The following is a 20,705-nucleotide window of genomic DNA, read 5'->3' as shown; positions in this document are numbered from 1 at the left end:
TACTGTTCCTGTATTCTGCTTGTCCTGGAGCCACACATGGGATTTTGTTTTAGAATCGGTATTGTGAGCCTCGTATTGTTGATCCTAGACCAGCGGATGATACATCTATCATTAGTGTGACCAGATCATGATGTGCAAGGACTTTGGTCAAAATGAGCATTTAATCTGTTAAATGCATGGAGTTGATATTCACTCCCACACCATGCTGGATCTTGTTTCAACTGTTATCTGAGAGGTTCATTAATTTGAGCTGAATGAAGTAAGAAATTTCCCATCTGGTTTACCATTCTCATGAACTATTGGGGTGTCCCTGATATTTTTAGGTAGTATTTGTTGGATGTCATGATAGCTCCTGTCTTCTCAGGGTCTGCCATTATTTCTGTTGCATGAACAACATGGGGCAAAATTTTAATCATCAGTTTAGAGAATTCACATTTACTAAGTTTCAACTCAGCATCTTATAACTTAGTCAAGACTGTCCTTATTCTATCATCATATTGAGCTTTAGTAGATTCATGGATGAGAATGTCATTTATATGACATACAATGTCTTTCATGGCTTCTAATATGTTGGGCAACATTCACTGGAAACTCCCCGGTGTAGAAGTTGAAATAACTCCACAGAGGTGGGTATCCCATCAACAAGTCACCCTTTATTTACACGTGGGAAGTCCTTGACACTGTTCTAGGTCCCTCAAAACTAGTTCTGAGTGATAGATCGAGAACAGGCATGTCAGACATCCTATCAGCCAGGGGTCCCTGATCAGACCCGATTAACAGCCCCAATCAGGGAACTCCTATTCTGTGAGATCCACCCGAATGATCTCATTACAATCACTGTGAGTGATACCAAAGAACGACAAAGAAATCAATAATATCCAGAGGGTTTTATGACCATGGTTAACAGTGATAGTGCTTCAAAAGTACTTCATTGAATTGAAGTGCTTTTCAATGTCTTGCAATCATGAAAAGTGCACCAAAAGTAGTCTTATTTTTATCTTTTTCTCTCCTTATCTGCTTTATAGGAAACGTTTCCTCCAAAAATCTACTACAAAATATTCACTCATCGACCAATTGTGGATCTATGTGCAAACAGTCCCAAAGATTACACACATCATGCTGCCAAACAGAAACTACCCAGAGAAATTCACAACCATAACTCTGTAAAAGACAAGGAAGATGATCACAGTGGATGGTACAAGCGATTGGAGAATAATGATTGGAGAAGCCTTTCAGACAAGGTTAAATCTAAATTTCCACAAACGCAGGAAATAATCTGTATATATCGAACCTACAAGAAGACCTCAATTTATGGGGCATTTAACTGACAGTTAAGACATATTAAAACATATGCAGATATTACTTGGGTTAGCATAAAATTCTAATGTACAACTATTAGGCAAAACATGACTTGAATTGTTAAATTAGTTTAGGGTTTTTCATTTGTTGTAATATTGTTAGTGTCCGAAGTGGAGAGAAGCAGAAGATGGTGAGTGCAGAATAACTTAATTTAGGTAATTGGATCTAAAATACATAATGACAGTTACGGTATCTAAGATGCATCCTTCAGTGAGATGGTGACAGCTGAGCGTTTCTGACTTCTGTGACAGGCAGGCTGTTGAGGCTATGATTTTACTCCCAGGTATATGTTAGTGAGCTGTCAGCATTCTCTAGTATTGCCTCTCCGATGCTGATCACAGCTTCAGGATGTGGGGCACATGTAAATTCGCATGGAAATCCTGAAGATGCAGTCTGCCACTCAGGATTCTGACCCAGATTGCACAGTGAATCATCCCCAAATTGGCAATCATTGACATCATCGAGGACTTTCTTGCTCCTACATAGAAAAATTATTAAATGTTGAATCTTGTTCAATACTGTTGCACTCCAATGAGATGAAATCATTGCCAGGCAGACAGCTTAATCTCTCAGCATTGCTTACTTTGAGGTCTGCCGTGTTCTTGATTTACAACTGACCACTAACTCTGGGTCAGTGTGTGAAAATTATCTTGAAATTGTATGATAATATAAGAACTGTGCTTATCCCAAACAACACAGATGGTGCTAGATGAGTGTACAGATGATTAATCCTGAGGTAGGATGTTCACAGTTGAGTATATATAAAATTATCTCTGACTGTTGGTGGTTACAGCTGAATATGTGTAAAGGTTAATCCTGAGGCAGGATGGTTAGAGTTAAATAAAAGATAAAAAAAAGCAGCCTTTATTCTTTTGTATGTTTATTGTTAGGAGTACTAAAAAAATGGTTTCAGCCAAAAATTAAGATTGCATATCAAGGTTTTTGAGAAGATTTGTAGCTTGGATTGCGGATGAGGTTGTAGATATGTTTGCTGAGCTGGTGTTTTATTGTAGACGTTTGGTCACCCTGCTAGGTAACATCACCAGTGTTCCTCCCATGTCCTGCTTGTTATTTGATAGAATCCCTGCAGTGTGGAAACAGGCCCTTCGGCCCAACAAGTCCACACCGAACCTCAGAGCATCCCACCCAGACCCATCTCCCTATAACCCACACATCCCTGAATACTGTGGGCAATTTAGCATCCAATCCACCTAGCCTGCACATCTTTGGACTGTGGGAGGAAACAGAGCACCCAGAGGAAACCCATGCAGCCAAAGGGGAGAATGTGCAAACTCCAAAACGGACAGTCACCCGAGGGTGGAATCAAACCCGGGCCCTTGGTGCTGTGAGGCAGTGCTATCCACTGAGCCACTGTGCTGCCCTGGTTATATGCCTCGGTTTGCTGGTGTGGTTGGCATCACTTCCACTTTTGTTTTTTGGTGGTTTGCACATCGGGTCCAGTTCAGTATGCTTCCTGATGAAGTTCCACTTGGAATGCCAGGTCTCCAGGTATTCCCTGGCATATCTATGTTTGGCTTGTGCTATTATAGGTGTGTTGTCCCGGTCACATTTGTGTCCTGTTGTTCTTATGCCCCACCATTACATCTAGGAAGGGTAGTTGGCTATTGTTCAGTTCTTTTTGTGAATTTTATTCCAATGGTGTTGTTGTTTATGTTATGCTACTTAGTTCACACTCTAATCTGATCTGTATCTTGCCCTCTTCTAACAAGGCATATCTGTGTATTCTGTCTAAGTTTCTTTCTCCTCAATTGAATAAGTAAATACTTGGCAATAAGGGTAAATTAATTTACAGGGTTATGCAGAATTTATGTTAAATGACTACAGAACAGACAGCAACAGAAACCCTCTATCAGCCAAAGGTTTATGAGGTCATGCAGTGCACTGTCAGAGTAGTGATTGAGGAAATGATCATGTCAGCATTTAACAATGGATTAAAGTAGTTTGAGGAAAAAGAAAATAAATAGGAATAGGGTGGATACATGGGATTGGCATCAATACTCATATGGATTGTATTGCATCGGCAGTTCCTACTATCTCTGGATTGTATGAATGTTTGGTTGGATTGAACTACTTGTTCCAATATTATAACTTATATCTAATTCTATGTAATAATTCATGATAAGTGCATTTTCCACACTTTGTGACTTGACAGAAAATATATCCTAAATTGATGTTATTTATTGTATGGTAACTCTAGTTTTATCCATTTTATGCAAAAGCTTTAATGTTTTGTCATTAATTAGATTCACATGAAATTTCTTTTGGGTTTTGTTCAGTACCTTGGAACCACAATAGATTATATGGAGTTTGAGCCTAACAGAAAAAGAGCAACATTTCACCATTGTACCCTCCAAAGAAAACAAGACATCAAGAGAAAGCAAAAACAAAAAAAAATTGAATGGATGAAAAAGATGTGAGTTTGAACAAATTTATGTATCATTATATCAAAAATGAATGGGGCTTATTTGGAGCAATGGGTAGTCCTGGACGACCTAATGTTTACTGGAGTTAAAGACAAATATCCAGTCTTTGGAAAAAATATAATAAAGAACTATGGATGTTTGAAATCTGAAATAAACAGAAATTGCTGGAGAAACTCAATAAATATGGCAGCATCTGTGGAGAGAAACAGAGTTAATGTTTTAAGTCCTGTGACCCAGTGTCAGAACTGGTACCAGGACTGGCATAGGTCAGGAATTAATGCCTTTACCCAGTGAATCATTGCAGGACAGACCAGAGTTTGACAATGAAATTTACTCAAGTGAACTTATTTTGAAGAAGGGTCACAGGAGTAAACATTATATCTGTTTTCTCTCCACAGATGCTTCCTGCTGACTTTCTTCAACAATTTCTGTTTTTGATTCAAACTTGGGCATTGTGCTTGCTATCCAACTGAAGTTTCAGAAAACTTCTCTAAATCATTAAAGGATTGAGAAGAGGCAACAATAACCAGAGCAGGAGAGTTAACTGATGCTTTGATTCAGGAGGCAGTCACATCTGGTAGATTAAGTACCTCAAATTTGAGCCGAGTGGCCTAATTTATGCTCCTATGTCTTCTGGTCTAATAATGAATCTCCACCATTTTACTTTTCATTTCTCTCAGTTTTGTTCTGTCCCAATTTCTCCAGAAAGTGGTCAATTGATTGTAGTAACAATAATTGCTCACTGACCCTTGCCCAAGCAATAATTATTCACATGAGTTTTGAAGGTGAGTGCGATTTAGAACATAGAACAGTACAACACAGTACAGGCCCTTCAGCCCACGATCGTGCCGAACTTTTACCCTAATCCTAAGGTCTATCTAACCTCCACCCCTACCTTTATAGGATCATCCATATGCCTATCTAATAGCCGCTTAAATGCCCCTAATGAGGCCGACTCCACTACCCTGTCTGGCAATGCATTCCACGCCCCGACCACTCTCTGAGTAAAGAATCTACCTCTGATGTCTCCTCTAAATCACCCTCCACTCACTTTAAAACTATGCCCTTTCATAATAGCTACCTCCACCCTAGAAAAAGTCTCTGGCTGTCCGCTCTTTCGGTACCTCTGATCATTTTGTACACCTCTATCAAGTCACCTCTCAGCCTTCGTTGTTCTAAAGAGAAAAGCCCTAGCTCTCTCAACTTTTCCTCGTAAGATTGTCCGTCCACTCCAGGCAACAGCCTGATAAATCTCCTCTGTACCTTTTCCAATGCTTCCACATCTTTCCTGTTAATGACGTGACCACAACTGGACACAATACTCCAGATGTGGCCACACCAGGCTTTTGTATTGCTGGAGCACATCCTCATGGCTCTTGAATTCAATCCCTCTATTAATGAAAGCTAACACACCATATGCCTTCTTAGCAACTCTATCCACCTGGGTGGCAGCTTTTAGGGAACTGTGAACATTAACCCAAGACCCCTCTGCTCCTTCACACTGCCAAGAATCTTTCCATTAACCCTGTATTCTGCTTTCAAGTTTGTCCTTCCAAAATGAATCAACTCACACTTTTCAGGGTTAAACTACATCTGCCACTTCTCAGCCCAGCTCTGCATCCTATCAATGTCCCTTTGTAACCTAGAACAGCCCTCCACACTGTCCACAACGTGACCCACCTTTATCGTCCGCGAACTTGCTAATGCACCCTTCCACACTTTCATCCAAATCATTTACAAAAATCACAAATAGTAGAGGACCCAGGACAGATCCTTGTGGTCTGCCATTCGTAACTGAGCACTGTTTTGAATATTTTCCGTCCACTACCACCTTTTGTCTTCTAAGAGTCAGCCAATTCTGAATCCAATCTGCCACATTGCCCCTATCCCATGCCTCCTTACCTTCTGCATGAGCCTACGATGGGGAACCTTATCAAATGCCTTACTTAAATCCATGTATATCACTTCCACTGCTCTACCTTCATCCACATGTTTGGTCACCTCTTCCAAGAATTCAGTAAGGTTTGTGAGGCATGATCTACCTCTCACAAATCCACGCTGTTTGTCAGAAATCAAACTGCACTTTTCCAAGTGATCATAAATCCTATCTCTTAGAGCCCTTTCCAATAATTTGCCCACCACTGATGTAAGACTAACTGACCTGTAATTTTCGGGGTTATCCCTATTCCCTTTTTTGGGCAAGGGAATGACGTTTGCCTCTCTCCAATCTTCTGGCACTATACCCGTGGACAGTGAGGACAAAAAGAATGCCACTAAAGGCTTCCCTCGCTTCCCATAGAATCCTTGGATAAATCCCATCAGGCCTGGGGGACTTATCTATCTTAAACTTCCTCTAAATTCCTAGCACATCTTCCTTACTAATATCGATCTTCTCTAGCCTACCAGCCTGTTTCACACTGCCCTTTTCTACAACTAGGTCCCTCTCAGTTTTGAATACCGAAGAAATGTATTCATTAAGGACCTTTCCTGTCTCTTTAGGCTCCCTGCACAAATTCCCCTTACAATCCTTGATCAGCCCTACCCTTTCTCTGGTCATTCTGTTATTCCTCACGTAAGTGTAAAAAGCCTTGGAGTTTTCCTTGATCCCTATCTCCCAAGGTTTTCTCATACCCCCTTCTAGCTCTCCTAAGCCCTTTCTTTCTTCCTGGATAACTTGTATCGCTCTGGAGCCTTTTCCGTTCCTTGTTTCCCAAAGCTTACATAAGCATCCTTCTTCCTCTTAACCAGTCGTTCGACCTCTCTTGAAAACCAAGGCTCCCTCACTCGACCGCTTCTTCCCTGCCTGGTAGGGACGAACATATCGAGCACACGCAGTATGCATTTCTTAAACAATCTCCGCATTGAAGGGTCTAGGCCCGAAACGTCAGCTTTTGTGCACCTGAGATGCTGCTTGGCCTGCTGTGTTCATCCAGCCTCACATTTTGTTGTCTTGGATTCTCCAGCATCTGCAGTTCCCATTATCTCCGCTTTTCTATTGTGGTCTTCCCTGACAGCATCTGTTCCCATTTTATGTTACCCAGTTCCTGCCTAACAGAATTGTAATTACCCTTCCCCCAATTATAAACCATACCCTGCTGTATGTACCTATCCTTTTCCATGACATTTCACTCCTATATTTATCTTCCTAAGGCACCTCCCATCTAAATCTGCTGCTGCCCTGATTTGGCATAAACTAGGAATTGCCACCTTTACCTAGTGGACCATAGCATGACAGATCAGGATTCTGCTCTGTAATTTATTCAATTGAACCTGCAGAGGGAGCTCAACTTTAAAAAAATGGACAAGTGTTGAATTTGAGAGTTTCTTGTTTTGTGGAATGAATTAGTGCTTGATGTGATCAGCTAGGATTTAGTGTTCTGAGTGCTAAGTGTTGGAGTGGCAACTGCATGGTGATTAACTGCTTACTATCACCACGAGAAAGCTTGCTAGATGCAAGTGCTAAATGAACACTTTAGTGCTTAAATAAAACAAAGAACTGCAGATGCTGGAGATCTGAAACAAACGCAAACGGAAATTGCTGGACAAACTCAACAGATCTGGCAGCGTCTGTGGAACATAGTTAACATTTTCAGTCCTGCGATCCTTTTCCAGCATGTGCTGTCCTGCAAGATAATCATCCAATTGAGAGCCTCACCACTGAAATCCTGCCACTCTTGAGATTGCCTTCCAATCAAAGGCAGGCAACCTCAGAGAGCTGAAAGAATGTCTTTGGAGGCCCAGGCTGCAAAGCTGTGTCAGTTTTTTTTGGATTGGGGTTGAGGGTTAGGGCTCACATGGTAAGGGTTGTAGGGTAAGAGGTGTTGGGTATTGGAGGCAAAACAAAGGTAGGATTGGTTTTAAGTATCATACTGTACCCCTGCTTGTCACTATTTTGGGGCAAATGGAATTGTCCCAAACCTGGCTGACAGGCAGGTCACTTTGGTTTCCCTTTCCAGAAAGCAAAGAATTTTCTCATCTGCCAGGAGTGATCGGTGACAGTTAAGGTCCTCTCGTGGCTACTAATTGACCACATAAGAGCCTTAATTAATGGTAGGTTGAGAAGATTACACATGAACCTACTTGGTCAGAACATAATAACTGAGGTTACGGGAAGAAGGTGAGCATGTCTCTGGGACCTTTAGCAATTATTTGCCATTTGTGCCACCTTCCTCGCCGTCAATACAGAATGGTAAATCACACCCATAATGTTGATTTAGGATGACAGTCACTTAATTAGATATCATTACACCTGACTGTGTCATTAAAAACTAAATGTCCCTAGTAACAACTTTTGATCCATCTCATTCAAAGCACATGGTGTTAAGGTATCAATTATGATCAGGATGTCTCTCCTAATTTCTGTGATATCCAAACAATGTACATTAGTTCTGCTTCCATTTTTAAAAAATGCAGTAGCAGCAAATGAACAGGAATGGGCCATTCAGTTCTTTGAACCTGTTCTGCCAATCACCACAATCACAGTTGATCTTCTACCCAAAGCCATATTCTTACACTATCACCTTCCCATTAAGTTCCCTTAAGATGCAAAAATCTATCAATTTCTAACTTGAATATACTTGGCGATTGACCATCCGTCAATCTGGAATGGCATGTTCCAAAGATCCATAACCCTTTGAGTGAAAAAAAATCTTAATTTCAGTTTACACCCCAGCCATGGGAAAAGCCTTCTTGCATCTAGCCTACTAATCGCCTTCATAACTTTGTTTCAATGAATTCATGACAGGTTCTTCTAAATTATCAGGAACATAGTCCTAGTCCACTTAATTACTGCTTATGGAATAACAATCATTCTAGGAGTCAGTCTGGTAAATCTTTGTCGCACTACCTGCAAGGCCTAAAGTCCTTGGTGCTTTTATTTACTTATATTATTTCTAATTTTCTCATTTACCTTTGGCTCATGGTTTGCTGTTTCTGGTTTTTTTTTGTTTCTGCATGTGCATTTTTGTGGCTATTTTGAATCTGAGCCCATTGGAACAAAATCATTTTTCTCCCCCTTCTCCTTCCTTGGATCCTTGGTGGTATGGTAAACAGTGAGGTGGAAAGCCCAGACTACAGGACAGCATGGTCGGATGGGCAGATCATTGTTGAAAAGTATAAAGTGATGCATTTTGGGAGGATTAACAAGGCAACGGAGTACAGGATGAATGATAGAACCCTAGAAAATACTGACGATCAGAGAGATCTTAATGTGCACGTCCTTAAATTCTTGAAGGCAACAGGACAGATTGAGGGATGGTTAAGAATTCAATGGGATACTTGTTTTAATTGTTGTACTCATCTTTGTGAGTCAAGATATTAAATACAAGAGCAGAGATGAAGCTGTGTAAGACATTAGTTAGGCGACAGCTGGAATACTGTGCGCAGTTCTTGTCACTGTGCTGTAGGAAGAATGTGATTGTAATAGAAAGAGTGTTGAGGATATTCACCAGGATTTTATCTGGGCTAGACTGTTCCGTCCACGAAGAGAGACTAGCTAGGCTGGGATTGTTTTCCTTAGAGCAGAGATTGCTGATTGAAATGTACAAAATTGAGGGGCAAAGATAAGGTAGATAGGAAGAAACTTTTGCCCTTAGTAGAAGGATCAATAAGATGCAGGCATAGATTTAAAGTAAAGGGGAGGACGATTAGGGGGTTTTAAGGAAGTTTTCTTATCCAGAGGGTGAGTGGTGCCTGGTATTCATTCCCTGATAGGGGGGCTAGAGGTGACAACAATTGCAACGTTAAAGAAGTTTTTAGATAAATACTTGAAATGCCATAGTGTACGAAGCTACAGCCCAAGTGCTGGAAAATGGAATGAGAGTAGAGAGGTGCTTGATGACAACCTCGGACACAATGGGCCAGAAGATCACTTTTCCTGCTGTAAAACTCTGACTCTAAACTCTATTCCAAATGGATATACTATCCGTGACTAACTAAAGACGTTAAGGGTGATACCAACTTGAAAACAAATGCAAATGGTGCTGTGAGGATTAGTGGTAGACAAGAAGATTAGGGAAACTTTAGAAATCAGCAAAAGATGACTGAAAAATTCAACAAAGAAGAACAAATTTGAGTATGAGAGAAAACTAGTGAGAAACAATGACAGTCACTATACAATACAGCAATTAGGGCCTGTTCCTCAAGTTGTTTTATTTTGTATCTTGCAGGTACAAAGAGGGCATGCTGCAAGCCCAGACACTGGATCCAAATACAGCTGTCCTAGTGCAGAGAGCAACAGAAGGATTAATTGACAGTGTAGAGCAGACAGGCCCTAATTCTATCCTCGACTGGGAGGTGGACGAATTACTTGAGTGGACAAATGCACTGAACTTTGAAAAGTAAATCAACATTTTGTTTCAAATGCATAAATTGTAGTTATTATTCTTGGCACTGCGGTAAATTGCCAATAAGTCAAATCCCAGGGGATCTGTCCACAAATTTACATTAAGTTGAGGTACAAATTAACTGAGGAAACTGCATTTTAACCTGATTTGCCTACAAATGCAATCTGTGTCAAAAGTGCCAAACAAACACAGTAAAGACATAAATGCAGTATTTTATTCAAATTATTCACATCTTACATCAGTAGCTTTTAGGTTTCCAATATCTCCTGATCCATTTGTTAGAGTTGGCCATGATGTTAGGGGAGCCTAAATATCAGTTTGATACTCTTAAGGCCAGTGATGGAGGAGTATGCAGGCTAGTCGTAATAATTATAATCTCTCATTTTGTTTGTTGACCTGTTTTGTTCACTTGCCTGATTCATGCCTCAAAAATGCTGGAGGTCACAAGTTGGTTTTGTTAGCCGCATACCTCATGGTTGATGTCTTGACATTCAACAAGCAATATGGTCTCTAGGGCATTATTATCCCAGAAATGATAGCTTTTTGGTGTTATCTATGTTGGTGCAGACCATAACAATAACACATTCCTTGCATGTTTCACCTTTTATCATTAACGAGCAGTCTGGTAGAAAGATGGTGGTGGTGAAGGCTTGCTTTTCAGACTGGAGGACTGTGACCGATAGTGTGCCCTAAGGATCGGCGCTGTGTCCACTGCTTTTCATCATTTATATAAATGATTTGGATGAGAACATAAGAGCTATGATTAGTAAATTTGTAGGTGACACCAAAATTGGAGGTGTAGTGGATGGCAAAGAGCACAGTGGGATCTTGATCGGATGGGCCAATGGGCTGAGGATTGGCAGATGGAGTTTAATTTAGATAAAAGCCAGGCATTGCATTTGGAAAGGCAAATCACGGTAGATGGTCGTGCATGTATGGAATTAGCTGCCAAAGGAAGTAGTGGAGGCTGGTAAAATTACAGCATTTAAAACGCACCTAGATTGGTCTATGAATAGGAAGGGTTTGGGGATATATGGACCAAATGCTGGCAAATGGGACTAGATTAATTTAGAACATCTGGTCAGCATGTATGTGTTGGACGAAAGTATCTGTTTCCATGCTGTACATCTCTATGATCGAACCACAGTTTGTTGCTTTGCTGACTGAAGTTTTTCTGCCTACAGTCTTCCTTGTTCCAAATCTCTAAGAATCACTGCTCAATAATCCTTCCACCCACTACAGTACATGAACAATCACAGTCATTCTTCTGTAACGTCAGCCTTCCTGCTTCTTTGATGCTGCTTGGCCTGCTGTGTTCATCCAGCCCTACACCTTGTTAGCTCAGAGTCCACCTTCAGCAGTTCCTACTATCTCTGATGGTCATTCTTGGATTGGCTAAGTAATGTTTGCCCAAATCCTGAGCTTTTAAAAAGTCATGGTCATCTGAGTAGCATCACATCTCACTGTCTCCTGATTAATTTTTTGACATAGCAATCACATTGAAACACTGTCCTTTTATGGCAGATGGTCCCTTTTAGCTTCCCAACATTACAGATCTTAACTAAGGTAACATGGCACCAATAAGACCATTTATGTCTTTGCCTGTTAAGCAGCATCAACCCTGAGTGACTTAATATCATCCCTGATGATATTCGACTGATACATCTAAAAATGTCAAAGCATGTCAAAATGTTGTGGCAGTAGATAATTTAGTGAGGGGGACTGTCAATGTTCTTTGCAGCCAAGAGCATAAGTCCTGAAGGCTGTGTTGCTGACTTAGCGCCAGAGTACAGGATACTTTCAGGGCCAAACAGGATTTTGGAGTGGAAGCATGAGGAGCCATTTGTTATGGTCCACATAGATACCAGTGACATAAGCTGAAGCTTCTACTTGAACTGCATGAGGAGCTATGCATTTTCTGTCTTCTCTCAATGTTTTCGTGTAGTAATAGCTCTGCTTGCATTGCTGGTAGAAGAAATAATTCCAGGGAGAGGCAGAAAGCTGGGGATTGCCCTGCTGTCGTAGCCACCTTGATGGCCTCTGGCAATGCATGCCCACCTGGACTACAAAGAAGGAGGACTTGTTCCAGGAGATTGCAAATGTTAGCAATGACTTGCTGTAAAAATCAATGTCTCTTGCCTCAAGAGATTTGTGTTCATCCCTTTGTACTGTGGAGGAGCGTATTGTTCAGAAACGGCATCTGGTCCTGCCACTGACAAACTAATTGAACTGTATGGAGATGAAGACCTTGCCAGACAGTGTATGAAAAATAAGCAGTATGCCAACTGTAGTAGTATTTATTCAATATAGAAATTGTATTAAAACAGCACCGATTAGGGGGTACAGGTGAGAGAGAGAGATCACCAGTCAGATGACAAGTTTTATCTTGCATCCTGTGAGATACATAAATAGAAACAATATTTAACATATATGAAGGACTAAAAAATCTACATTGTACAACCTTTAATAATGATGTATCAGAGTAAATTTCTTCTGTACTGTTTTTCAGATATTTGAATGACTGGACGGAAATTGCTTGTAGCAGTTCTTCTGCAAAACTTCCAGGTTCATCAATATTCGTTTCAAATCTGCTTGTATATGCCACAATTGCAATGATTCTCCAGATAATAATTTTACATAAATATATCAAACATGGAAATAGTGCACCAATTGAAATTTGTAAATGAGATCATTATGAATTAAGTGAAAAGAGGATGTTCCTTGCGACTGGGGACATCCAATGGCATTTTCTTGTACTACTTCTCGAATTATCTGAACATGTAAAGACCGTGGGTGGAACCTTAAAGGGGCCTGAATGATGTGGCTGTAGTGAGAAATGTGGCAGATTAGCATGAAAAGTCCAGCAAGGTCTACCCTGACATCAGGAGCAACTTGTTGTATCTTTTAATTAAAAGGCAGTCAGGTTCTGAGGCAAAAATCTTACTAGGTAGCAGGCAGTCACCTCTTGAGAGGGATTATTTAATGACCTTATTAATTGCAGATCTTGCCTCATTAATATGTAACTTTCTTTTGTCCCACCCATATCAAACAAACTGAACGCTGAGAATCCTCAGTGTGGAAGTCAGAGTGGGTAACTGGTGAATTTAATTCACCACTTGCTGGAAAAGTAAAAATCACCCTTGTCTTACCAGACCATAGGGTGCACTGTCATTAGAGAGAGATTCCTGGCAGTGGTTTAATATGAGGGTTACCATGCCTCAGGCAAGGGAAAGGTTAAGAAGGAAAGCCTTTCATGGTTTGGCTTCAAAGGACACTGGGCATCAACATCTCAGGGCACTGGCCATGCGCAACTTGTAGTAACAGACGTTGACATCTGACAGATGCCAGCGTCCAAAATCCCTCATGGCACTTCTCTAATCCACTTAAGCTTCTGCGCTTTAATGCTGCACCTCAAAACACAGCAGTAGCTCTCATTGTATGCTGCAGCAAGGGCACTTTGTGCCCAGGGATAATCACCCAGCTCATGGTCTGGAGCAGGCTGCATCGCTGGCCCATTCACGTGCTGTCTTAGCACTCATTACTTTGACCCTACCTGTATGCTCTCAGCATGCTTGTCTTGCCTTGCATTGCCATTTTTCGTGTGACTCCTCTGCCAAGGATACAAGGATACCGAAATGGTGTCATGCTGTGCTGTTCAACATAGACACAAAGCTGGGCAGCTTGTTATGGTTGTCATCTAGCCTCAGCCATGGCGGGGAGATAGTCGTAAGTCTGGGGCAGGGTGTGGTTCCTGACATCTGATACCTGTCCAAGCTGTTGGTAATGATCAGTTAGCCACTAGGGCAGTCAGAATCAGTTTCCTCTCCTAATTAACTTGGGTAGCGCACCATCCATTTTGACTTTTTCAGCCATATTGTGTGCTGGTTTCCTCCTAGATTGAGAGGAAGGCAGGAATCAAGGGAGATGAAAGTGCATGACTGTTACTTTTAGTGCAGGTGGGAAGGTATCCTGAGCAAGCGACTTTGCAGCACTGGGGTAGTGGTGTTGGGTTTGGGGTGGATGGAAGTGAGTGGAGAAAATGTTGCAGGCAATACTGTGAAAGTTAGAGCTTGAGCCTTGGTTGGCAGTACAAGAGACAGAGTGAGTGTGCTAGAGTCAGCTAGAGGTGGTAGCACTTGGAGTGGTGGAGTGGAAAGGGTCATTGATCTTCTTCCTGCACTGCTGTGTGTTCCTCCACATGGCTGAGACCGTACTCCAGGTTTCTCCAGATGGCAAGTTGGCTCAAGCTGGCATAGTCTGGTGCCATTATCTTAACTGCCCTGGGATAAGATGTCAACTTGCCTCTGCACGACTCTGTCCTCCAAGACCTCCAGGTCCCTGCCCACAAAGCAGGATGCCAATTTTCCCTTGTCTGCCATGTCTACTGCAAAGGTCAGGAACAGTGCAGGGCAGTCCCATACTAACAGTGCTTCTCCGGTTTCACGGCCAGCACTAGATGCCAAACTATTCTAGGATATCCTGGCAGTGGTGACTTTTTCCTGGTCATAGTCATATGGCAGGGAACAAGCAATTCAGTCCAACTCATTCACGCCAACCTCAAGTTTCGCAAATTAAACTGGGCACACATGCCTGCGTTTGGCCCAGACCCCTCTAAACCTTTCCTATATATGTACCTATCTAAATGTCTTTTAAATTAGTAACTGTACCTGCATCCACAACTTCCTTTGGTAGTTCATTCCACATACAAACCACCCTCTGTGTGAAAAAGGTTGCCCCTCAGGCCCCTTTTAAATCTTTCTCCCCTCGCATTAAAAATATGCCCTCTAGTTTTGAACTCCCCCCCACCCTAGGGAAAAGACCCTCGCTATTCACCTTATCTATGCCCCACATGATATTATAAACCTATGTAATGTCACCGCTCAACTTCCTATGCTCCAGTTAAAAAAGTCCCAGTTTATCCAACGTCTCCTTATAACTCAAACTTCCTAATCCCTGCAACGACCTGGTAAATTTTTTTCTGAACCCTCTCTAATTTATGTGGAAAATGGTAGAATGGGGTTAGAATTGGTCAAGAGGGTGGTGTAGTTACCCTCTTGTAGTTAACGGGCAAGTTTAGTAAGTCGTCGCAAGAAAATTCATTAGGCCCTGTGGAAAGAAACCCTTCACGAAAGTTGACATTACTAACACAGCCTCAAAATTTTAAGATTCAGGCCTGAACATTACGAAAGACCAATGTTTTAGATCCAATGAGTGGGTTGCTCTGTTGTGAGCTTATGACTGATTAAGTTGTGAGTAAACTTAATTTTTTTTATTTTCTCAGTCTGCTGTTAAATTTTGTACGTTAATTTTTTTATAAAGCAAATGATCAAAAATTGTCAGTCCCAGCCATTAGAACAGGCAAACAAGATTAGGAATTCTAACTGACATCAACTGGAAGACCACATGTACTATCCTGGCTGAGAATAGTTAACTCCATTCTGGGTAAAGGTTGTACCCAGGATGTTCCTTTTAAAAGAAACAAAAGAACCATAAATGCTGTAAATCAGAAACAAAAACAGAAATGTCAGAAAGGTTCAACAAGGTCTGAGGAAGTGTCACTCAACGCGAAACGTTAACTCTGACCTCTCTCCACAGATGCTGCTAGATCTGCTGAGTTTTTCCCACAATTTCTGTTTTTGGTCCACAGTGTTGGTTGTCTGCAATAGCACACCTGTTTTTAACCTCCTAATCTAATTCTTTGTGCTTCTTGTATAAACTGTTGCACATTATAGGCTGTTGTGTTTACTTCCGGCCTTCTAAAAATAATGTTTGGTGTGTATGCAACATTGTGTATGTCAGACTGTATGAAGCTTAATCTGGTCCTTCAAAGATACTGCTGGAGGTGACAACAAGAGTTAATATACGGCCAAAAATTTGTCATATAGTTGTGAGATGAAGGTTTCTTCAGAGCTACATCCAGTCCATCAATGCATTTCAATGAATTTAAGGTAGTGGAGTAGGAATGATTCTTACTTTTGCAAACCTCTTAAGTAGCTCAATTGTACATGCGGTTGGCTCGATGGGCCCTTTTCTGCGCTGTAGACCTCAATGCCACGAGACCATTATGGAATAACTTCTAAAACAATTTGATTGGCAGAAAATTGTTTTCGCTTCATAGTACAAATTAATGAGAAAAAAAATGCAATTTAAGATAATATATTAAAGATACATAAACCTCACAGAGACTTGCAGGATGTGTTGTAATTTTCCTGAATTTATCTATATTAGGCAGTTAGAAGGAAACTATTTTTTTAAAACACAGGCATTGTCAGGAAAACTCAGACAGCCAATAAATGCAGGGTAATGGTCGAAATCTTGAAATTTTGCCGCAACAAAATATAGGGTTGCTAGAAAAAGATATGTATAGATGTGTGCTTAAGGCATTAATTTTATAATAGCTCACACCAAATTTAATAACATGGCTTTATTGGACATGTAATTTCAATTATTGCCTTTCAGTCATTAATTACCAAATGTATTTAATATTTTCAAAATTATTTAATACTGGGTGTATAGTTCAAGAAAGTAGTATTTTTCCATATATTAAGTACATTTTTAAATTAAAGTGTAATTATAAGCTTCAGAAGTTTTTATGTTCAAAAAAGAAATTTTGAGGCAAGTATTCATGATTAAGACATAAACTAAATTCTGTTTCTCAATTTATCCACAGGCTCAGGATGCTACTTTGCAGAGAATGATCTTTACAAACGTGTTAGATCATGTGTAATGAATACCTATGCAGCTATGCAGGATGCTGCTCAATACACTATTTAACCAAGAATAAATAAATTGAACAATTATCAAAAAAGTTATATACCATTTAATTTAAAAATGATGAAAAAGTAAATATTGCCTGGCTGAAAATTGATATACAGGTGTGACGCTGAAGGTTTGTGTGTTTTGGTCTCATGTAATTTGTTCATGTTTAATTTTTTTTCAACAGCAGTAATATCAGTAGCAGAATCTGTTATAACATTTCATCTAAAACTTTTCAGATATTCTTGTAGAATATACATTTTAAACTGCATTTGCACAATAAAAATAGTGTATTCATATCTCTGGAACTGGAGTCAAAATCAAAGGATTTTGTTAAACATTCTGTTCACCTTCAATTTTTGAGTGGATTCATGAAAGGATTTGACCTATTATTATGCAATTCTGATCATGTGGATTACTGTCAATTTTGATTATAATTTGTAATATTAATTATTGTATTGAGTTTAAGGCTGCTAATAAATCAGGGAATATGTAGGAATGCCTCCTGCACAAGTAGACGTATTATAATATTCATATAATTAGAATTGTAGAGTTCTTCACCGATCAAAGCTGTGTTTGCAAAATGAACATTTAGTTACCAAAAGTCAGAAATATGCAGTAGTTTGCTTGGACCATAACTTTCTATTTATTCTTTCATGGCATATGGTTTCACTGGCAAGGCCAGCATTAGTTGCCTATGTCCCTGTTATTTCAGTGATAATGGGAACTGCAGATGCTGGAGAATCCAAGATAATAAAATGTGAGGCTGGATGAACACAGCAGGCCCAGCAGCATCTCAGGAGCACAAAAGCTGACGTTTCGGGCCTAGACCCTTCACCAGAGAGGGGGATGGGGTGAGGGTTCTGGAATAAATAGGGAGAGAGGGGGAGGCGGACCGAAGATGGAGAGAAAAGAAGATATCAAAACATGATCTTGTGCAGAAATATAAATTTCATCTTTAAACACACTCTGAAATAACAGGGATAATAAAATGTGAGGCTGGATGAACACAGCAGGCCCAGCAGCATCTCAGGAGCACAAAAGCTGATATCTTCTTTTCTCTCCATCTTCGGTCCGCCTCCCCCTCTCTCCCTATTTATTCCAGAACCCTCACCCCATCCCCCTCTCTGGTGAAGGGTCTAGGCCCGAAACGTCAGCTTTTGTGCTCCTGAGATGCTGCTGGGCCTGCTGTGTTCATCCAGCCTCACATTTTATTATCCCTGTTATTTCAGAGTGTGTTTAAAGATGAAATTTATATTTCTGCACAAGATCATGTTTTGATGGAGGATACAATCTTAGATATCATCGGCCTTTGCTATTTACTTAACCATAAAAACCTTACGTCACAGCCAATTCCCTTTTGAAATTGAAAGGATGAATAGTATGAAAGCTGCCATGTTGTCCCTGACATGCGCATGCGCGCACATACACACACACTCACACACACACACACACACATATATATAGTATTTTGTATCTTTTCCAAAGTATTGCTTATACCACAAGGGTCATAAGGCTGCTCATGCTATCAGTCAATTCCTGGGTACACATGGGCTTGATCTTAACTGTGACTGTGTGAGATGAGTGACAGTGAGTTGACAGCCCATGTACATTCATTTCAATAATTACTTCCATTGAAGCTCAGGAAAGTAAAAATCAGGAGAAATGTGAAACAGGTTGCCAACCTCCTATCGCCCATTTTACATTGTCAAAGAAGGACAAGATTTACTTTTTGGAATTTTTATTTCAGAGTTTACTAAGCTTCTATATAAACATAAAAGTATATAGACAATACAAAGGGTATCTTATGGTTATACTTTCATTCTAAACCTATTTTAGTTTTATGGCTGTACTTTCATTCTATGTCTCATTTTCTAATTAACTCATTAAACAAAGTTGTATTCCTTGTTTTATTGCTTTTCTGTCCAGAAGTGCTCTTACATGTAACTTTTTTTCTCCCCCATTGCCAAATCACCCAGGGTATTTTTCATCTATTAGCCACCGTGTTTTCCTACTGATTAATTAACATGCAGAGTCTGTTAAGGGAAATGCAGACCATCAAAGATCAGGGAGAATATTCCCTGCTTTTGCCTTCACCTGATGTAAGTAGGGAAAATAGGGACAAGGGGCAATTTTGTATGATTTCAATAAGAATGTTTATATCAATGTATTAACAGGCCACATAACTGCAGATGAAAATACCTTGCGAAGAAGCCATTTGAATTGTGCTGTGTGGGTGCGATGAGGAATAAATATAAACTTGGGAATTTGATGCAGATGAGACATCGCTGGTAATTTTTTCTGGTAATTTAGCTTAACATTCAAGCTCTGACATAGACCTTTACATCAGCAAACTAGTAAACAAAAAAAGCCCAGTTTGAAAGGATTTGCGATGGCAGTTCAATTAATTGGAAGTGGTTGAGTGAATCGGCATTTCTGTCACAGAGAGCTGACTTTGCAGTTTCCACTTGGGTGGGAGTCACTGATGCAGTTAAGTGGAGATGATGTGGAACAAGTGCTAACCCGGAATTTGGTGCCGGTGGAAACTTGACGCAAAAGGGACGGGTGTGCTGTTTTTCACACATTGCAGCCTCCAGTTTCAGCTGGCTACGCAGTAATTTAGTGGCCAGGTAGGTGATTGTTGGTAAACTTGAAGATTTTGTACTTTAAGTGGTGATAGGAAGACATATGTATTGCATAAAATTCATAGCTTAACTAATTCAGCTTAATACAGTTAAATGGCAGTGAGTAATATTTCTAAACTCGTGACCTAATTAAATGAAACACAGTAATGATGGCACAACTGGTGATGTGCTGCAGCATGTAGGACACCAGTGTAATCTATGGTAAGTACATCCGCAGCAAGTGTCGTTAGCTTGAGGAACCTCATCTCATATTGGATAAGCTGCATGTTATACACTAGAAGAAGAATGGTTCTGAACAGAATCCAAACCCACACTTCCGATGAAAGCTTTAATTCAGCTAACCTCACTCCATAAAACTCAGACCCCATTGATTAGTAACTCCCATAGTTATAACTACCTATTCAAACCCAATTAATCCTTCCTTAATCTATCCATCACCAATCCCTTCATTCTGTTAGACTTCACATTCCTCCAGACTGTATTAAATGAGAACACTGGAGTCTGAGCTTTAGACACAGATTAATCAGGGAGGGGAGAAGTTACTGTAGTTCTTTTCTTTAAACAAGGTACTTCTGATTTGGTTGATGCTCAGGAACAAGAAGATGTGATTGCAAGTCAGGTACAAATGGAAACCCAGAAGATAGCAGTGGAGCAGCATGAGCCCCTTCATTGTCTAAAAAGGATTTGTGGTTCATGCAACTTGTGTGAATGAGAGCAACACTGTAGGATGATGAGAAAACGAACTGTAGAAGCACAGTGCTGGACTCCATACAAGTGGCAGGAGTGAAAAGAAATGAGAGTGTGGTTGGGAACTTTACTGTTAGGGTGTTTAGGTACTATTCTCGGCATCCAAGAGCATGAGTCCTGAAGGCTGCATTGCCTGCCCAGTGTCAGTCATCAAGCACTTAGCATCTTTAACATAACATAAGTTGGTGCTATATAAAGATAATAAAACATTCCAAGGCACTTCACAGGACTATTAAAACAACAAAATATGGCACCAAGCTAATGACTTTTTTGAATCATTAAATTTGTGACCTCAAGTTCTGTTTAGAATTTGGGTACATTGTTTATTATAGAGTTATACAACATGAAAACAGTCCAATCAGTCCATGCCAACCATAATCCCAAAGTAAACTAGCCCCACCTGCCTATGT

General features: G+C 40.3%; 1 protein-coding gene across 11 annotated transcripts in view; it reads left to right on the top strand.

The window, feature by feature from the left end:
* Positions 1-17,649, top strand: part of c6h11orf65 (chromosome 6 C11orf65 homolog) — a 65,783-nt gene extending 48,134 nt beyond the window's left edge. For 7 of the 11 annotated variants that reach the window (XM_059646642.1, XM_059646645.1, XM_059646643.1 and 4 more), the window contains 4 exons: positions 1,026-1,241; positions 3,657-3,793; positions 9,971-10,141; positions 12,657-14,243. In XM_059646642.1, coding sequence (XP_059502625.1) covers positions 1,026-1,241; positions 3,657-3,793; positions 9,971-10,141; positions 12,657-12,834 — 702 coding nt within the window. In that variant the 3' untranslated portion in view covers positions 12,835-14,243. Of the gene's footprint in view, positions 1-1,025; positions 1,242-3,656; positions 3,794-9,970; positions 10,142-12,656; positions 14,244-16,817 lie in introns of those variants that run through there. The other 4 variants (XM_059646646.1, XM_059646650.1, XM_059646648.1 and 1 more) reach the window with 4 other exon arrangements.
* The last annotated feature ends 3,056 nt before the right edge of the window (positions 17,650-20,705 follow it).

This window comes from Stegostoma tigrinum, chromosome 6 (assembly GCF_030684315.1).
Source record: "Stegostoma tigrinum isolate sSteTig4 chromosome 6, sSteTig4.hap1, whole genome shotgun sequence".
Classification (NCBI taxonomy): Eukaryota; Metazoa; Chordata; class Chondrichthyes; order Orectolobiformes; family Stegostomatidae; genus Stegostoma; species Stegostoma tigrinum.
This window is presented reverse-complemented; position numbering and strand designations above follow the sequence as displayed.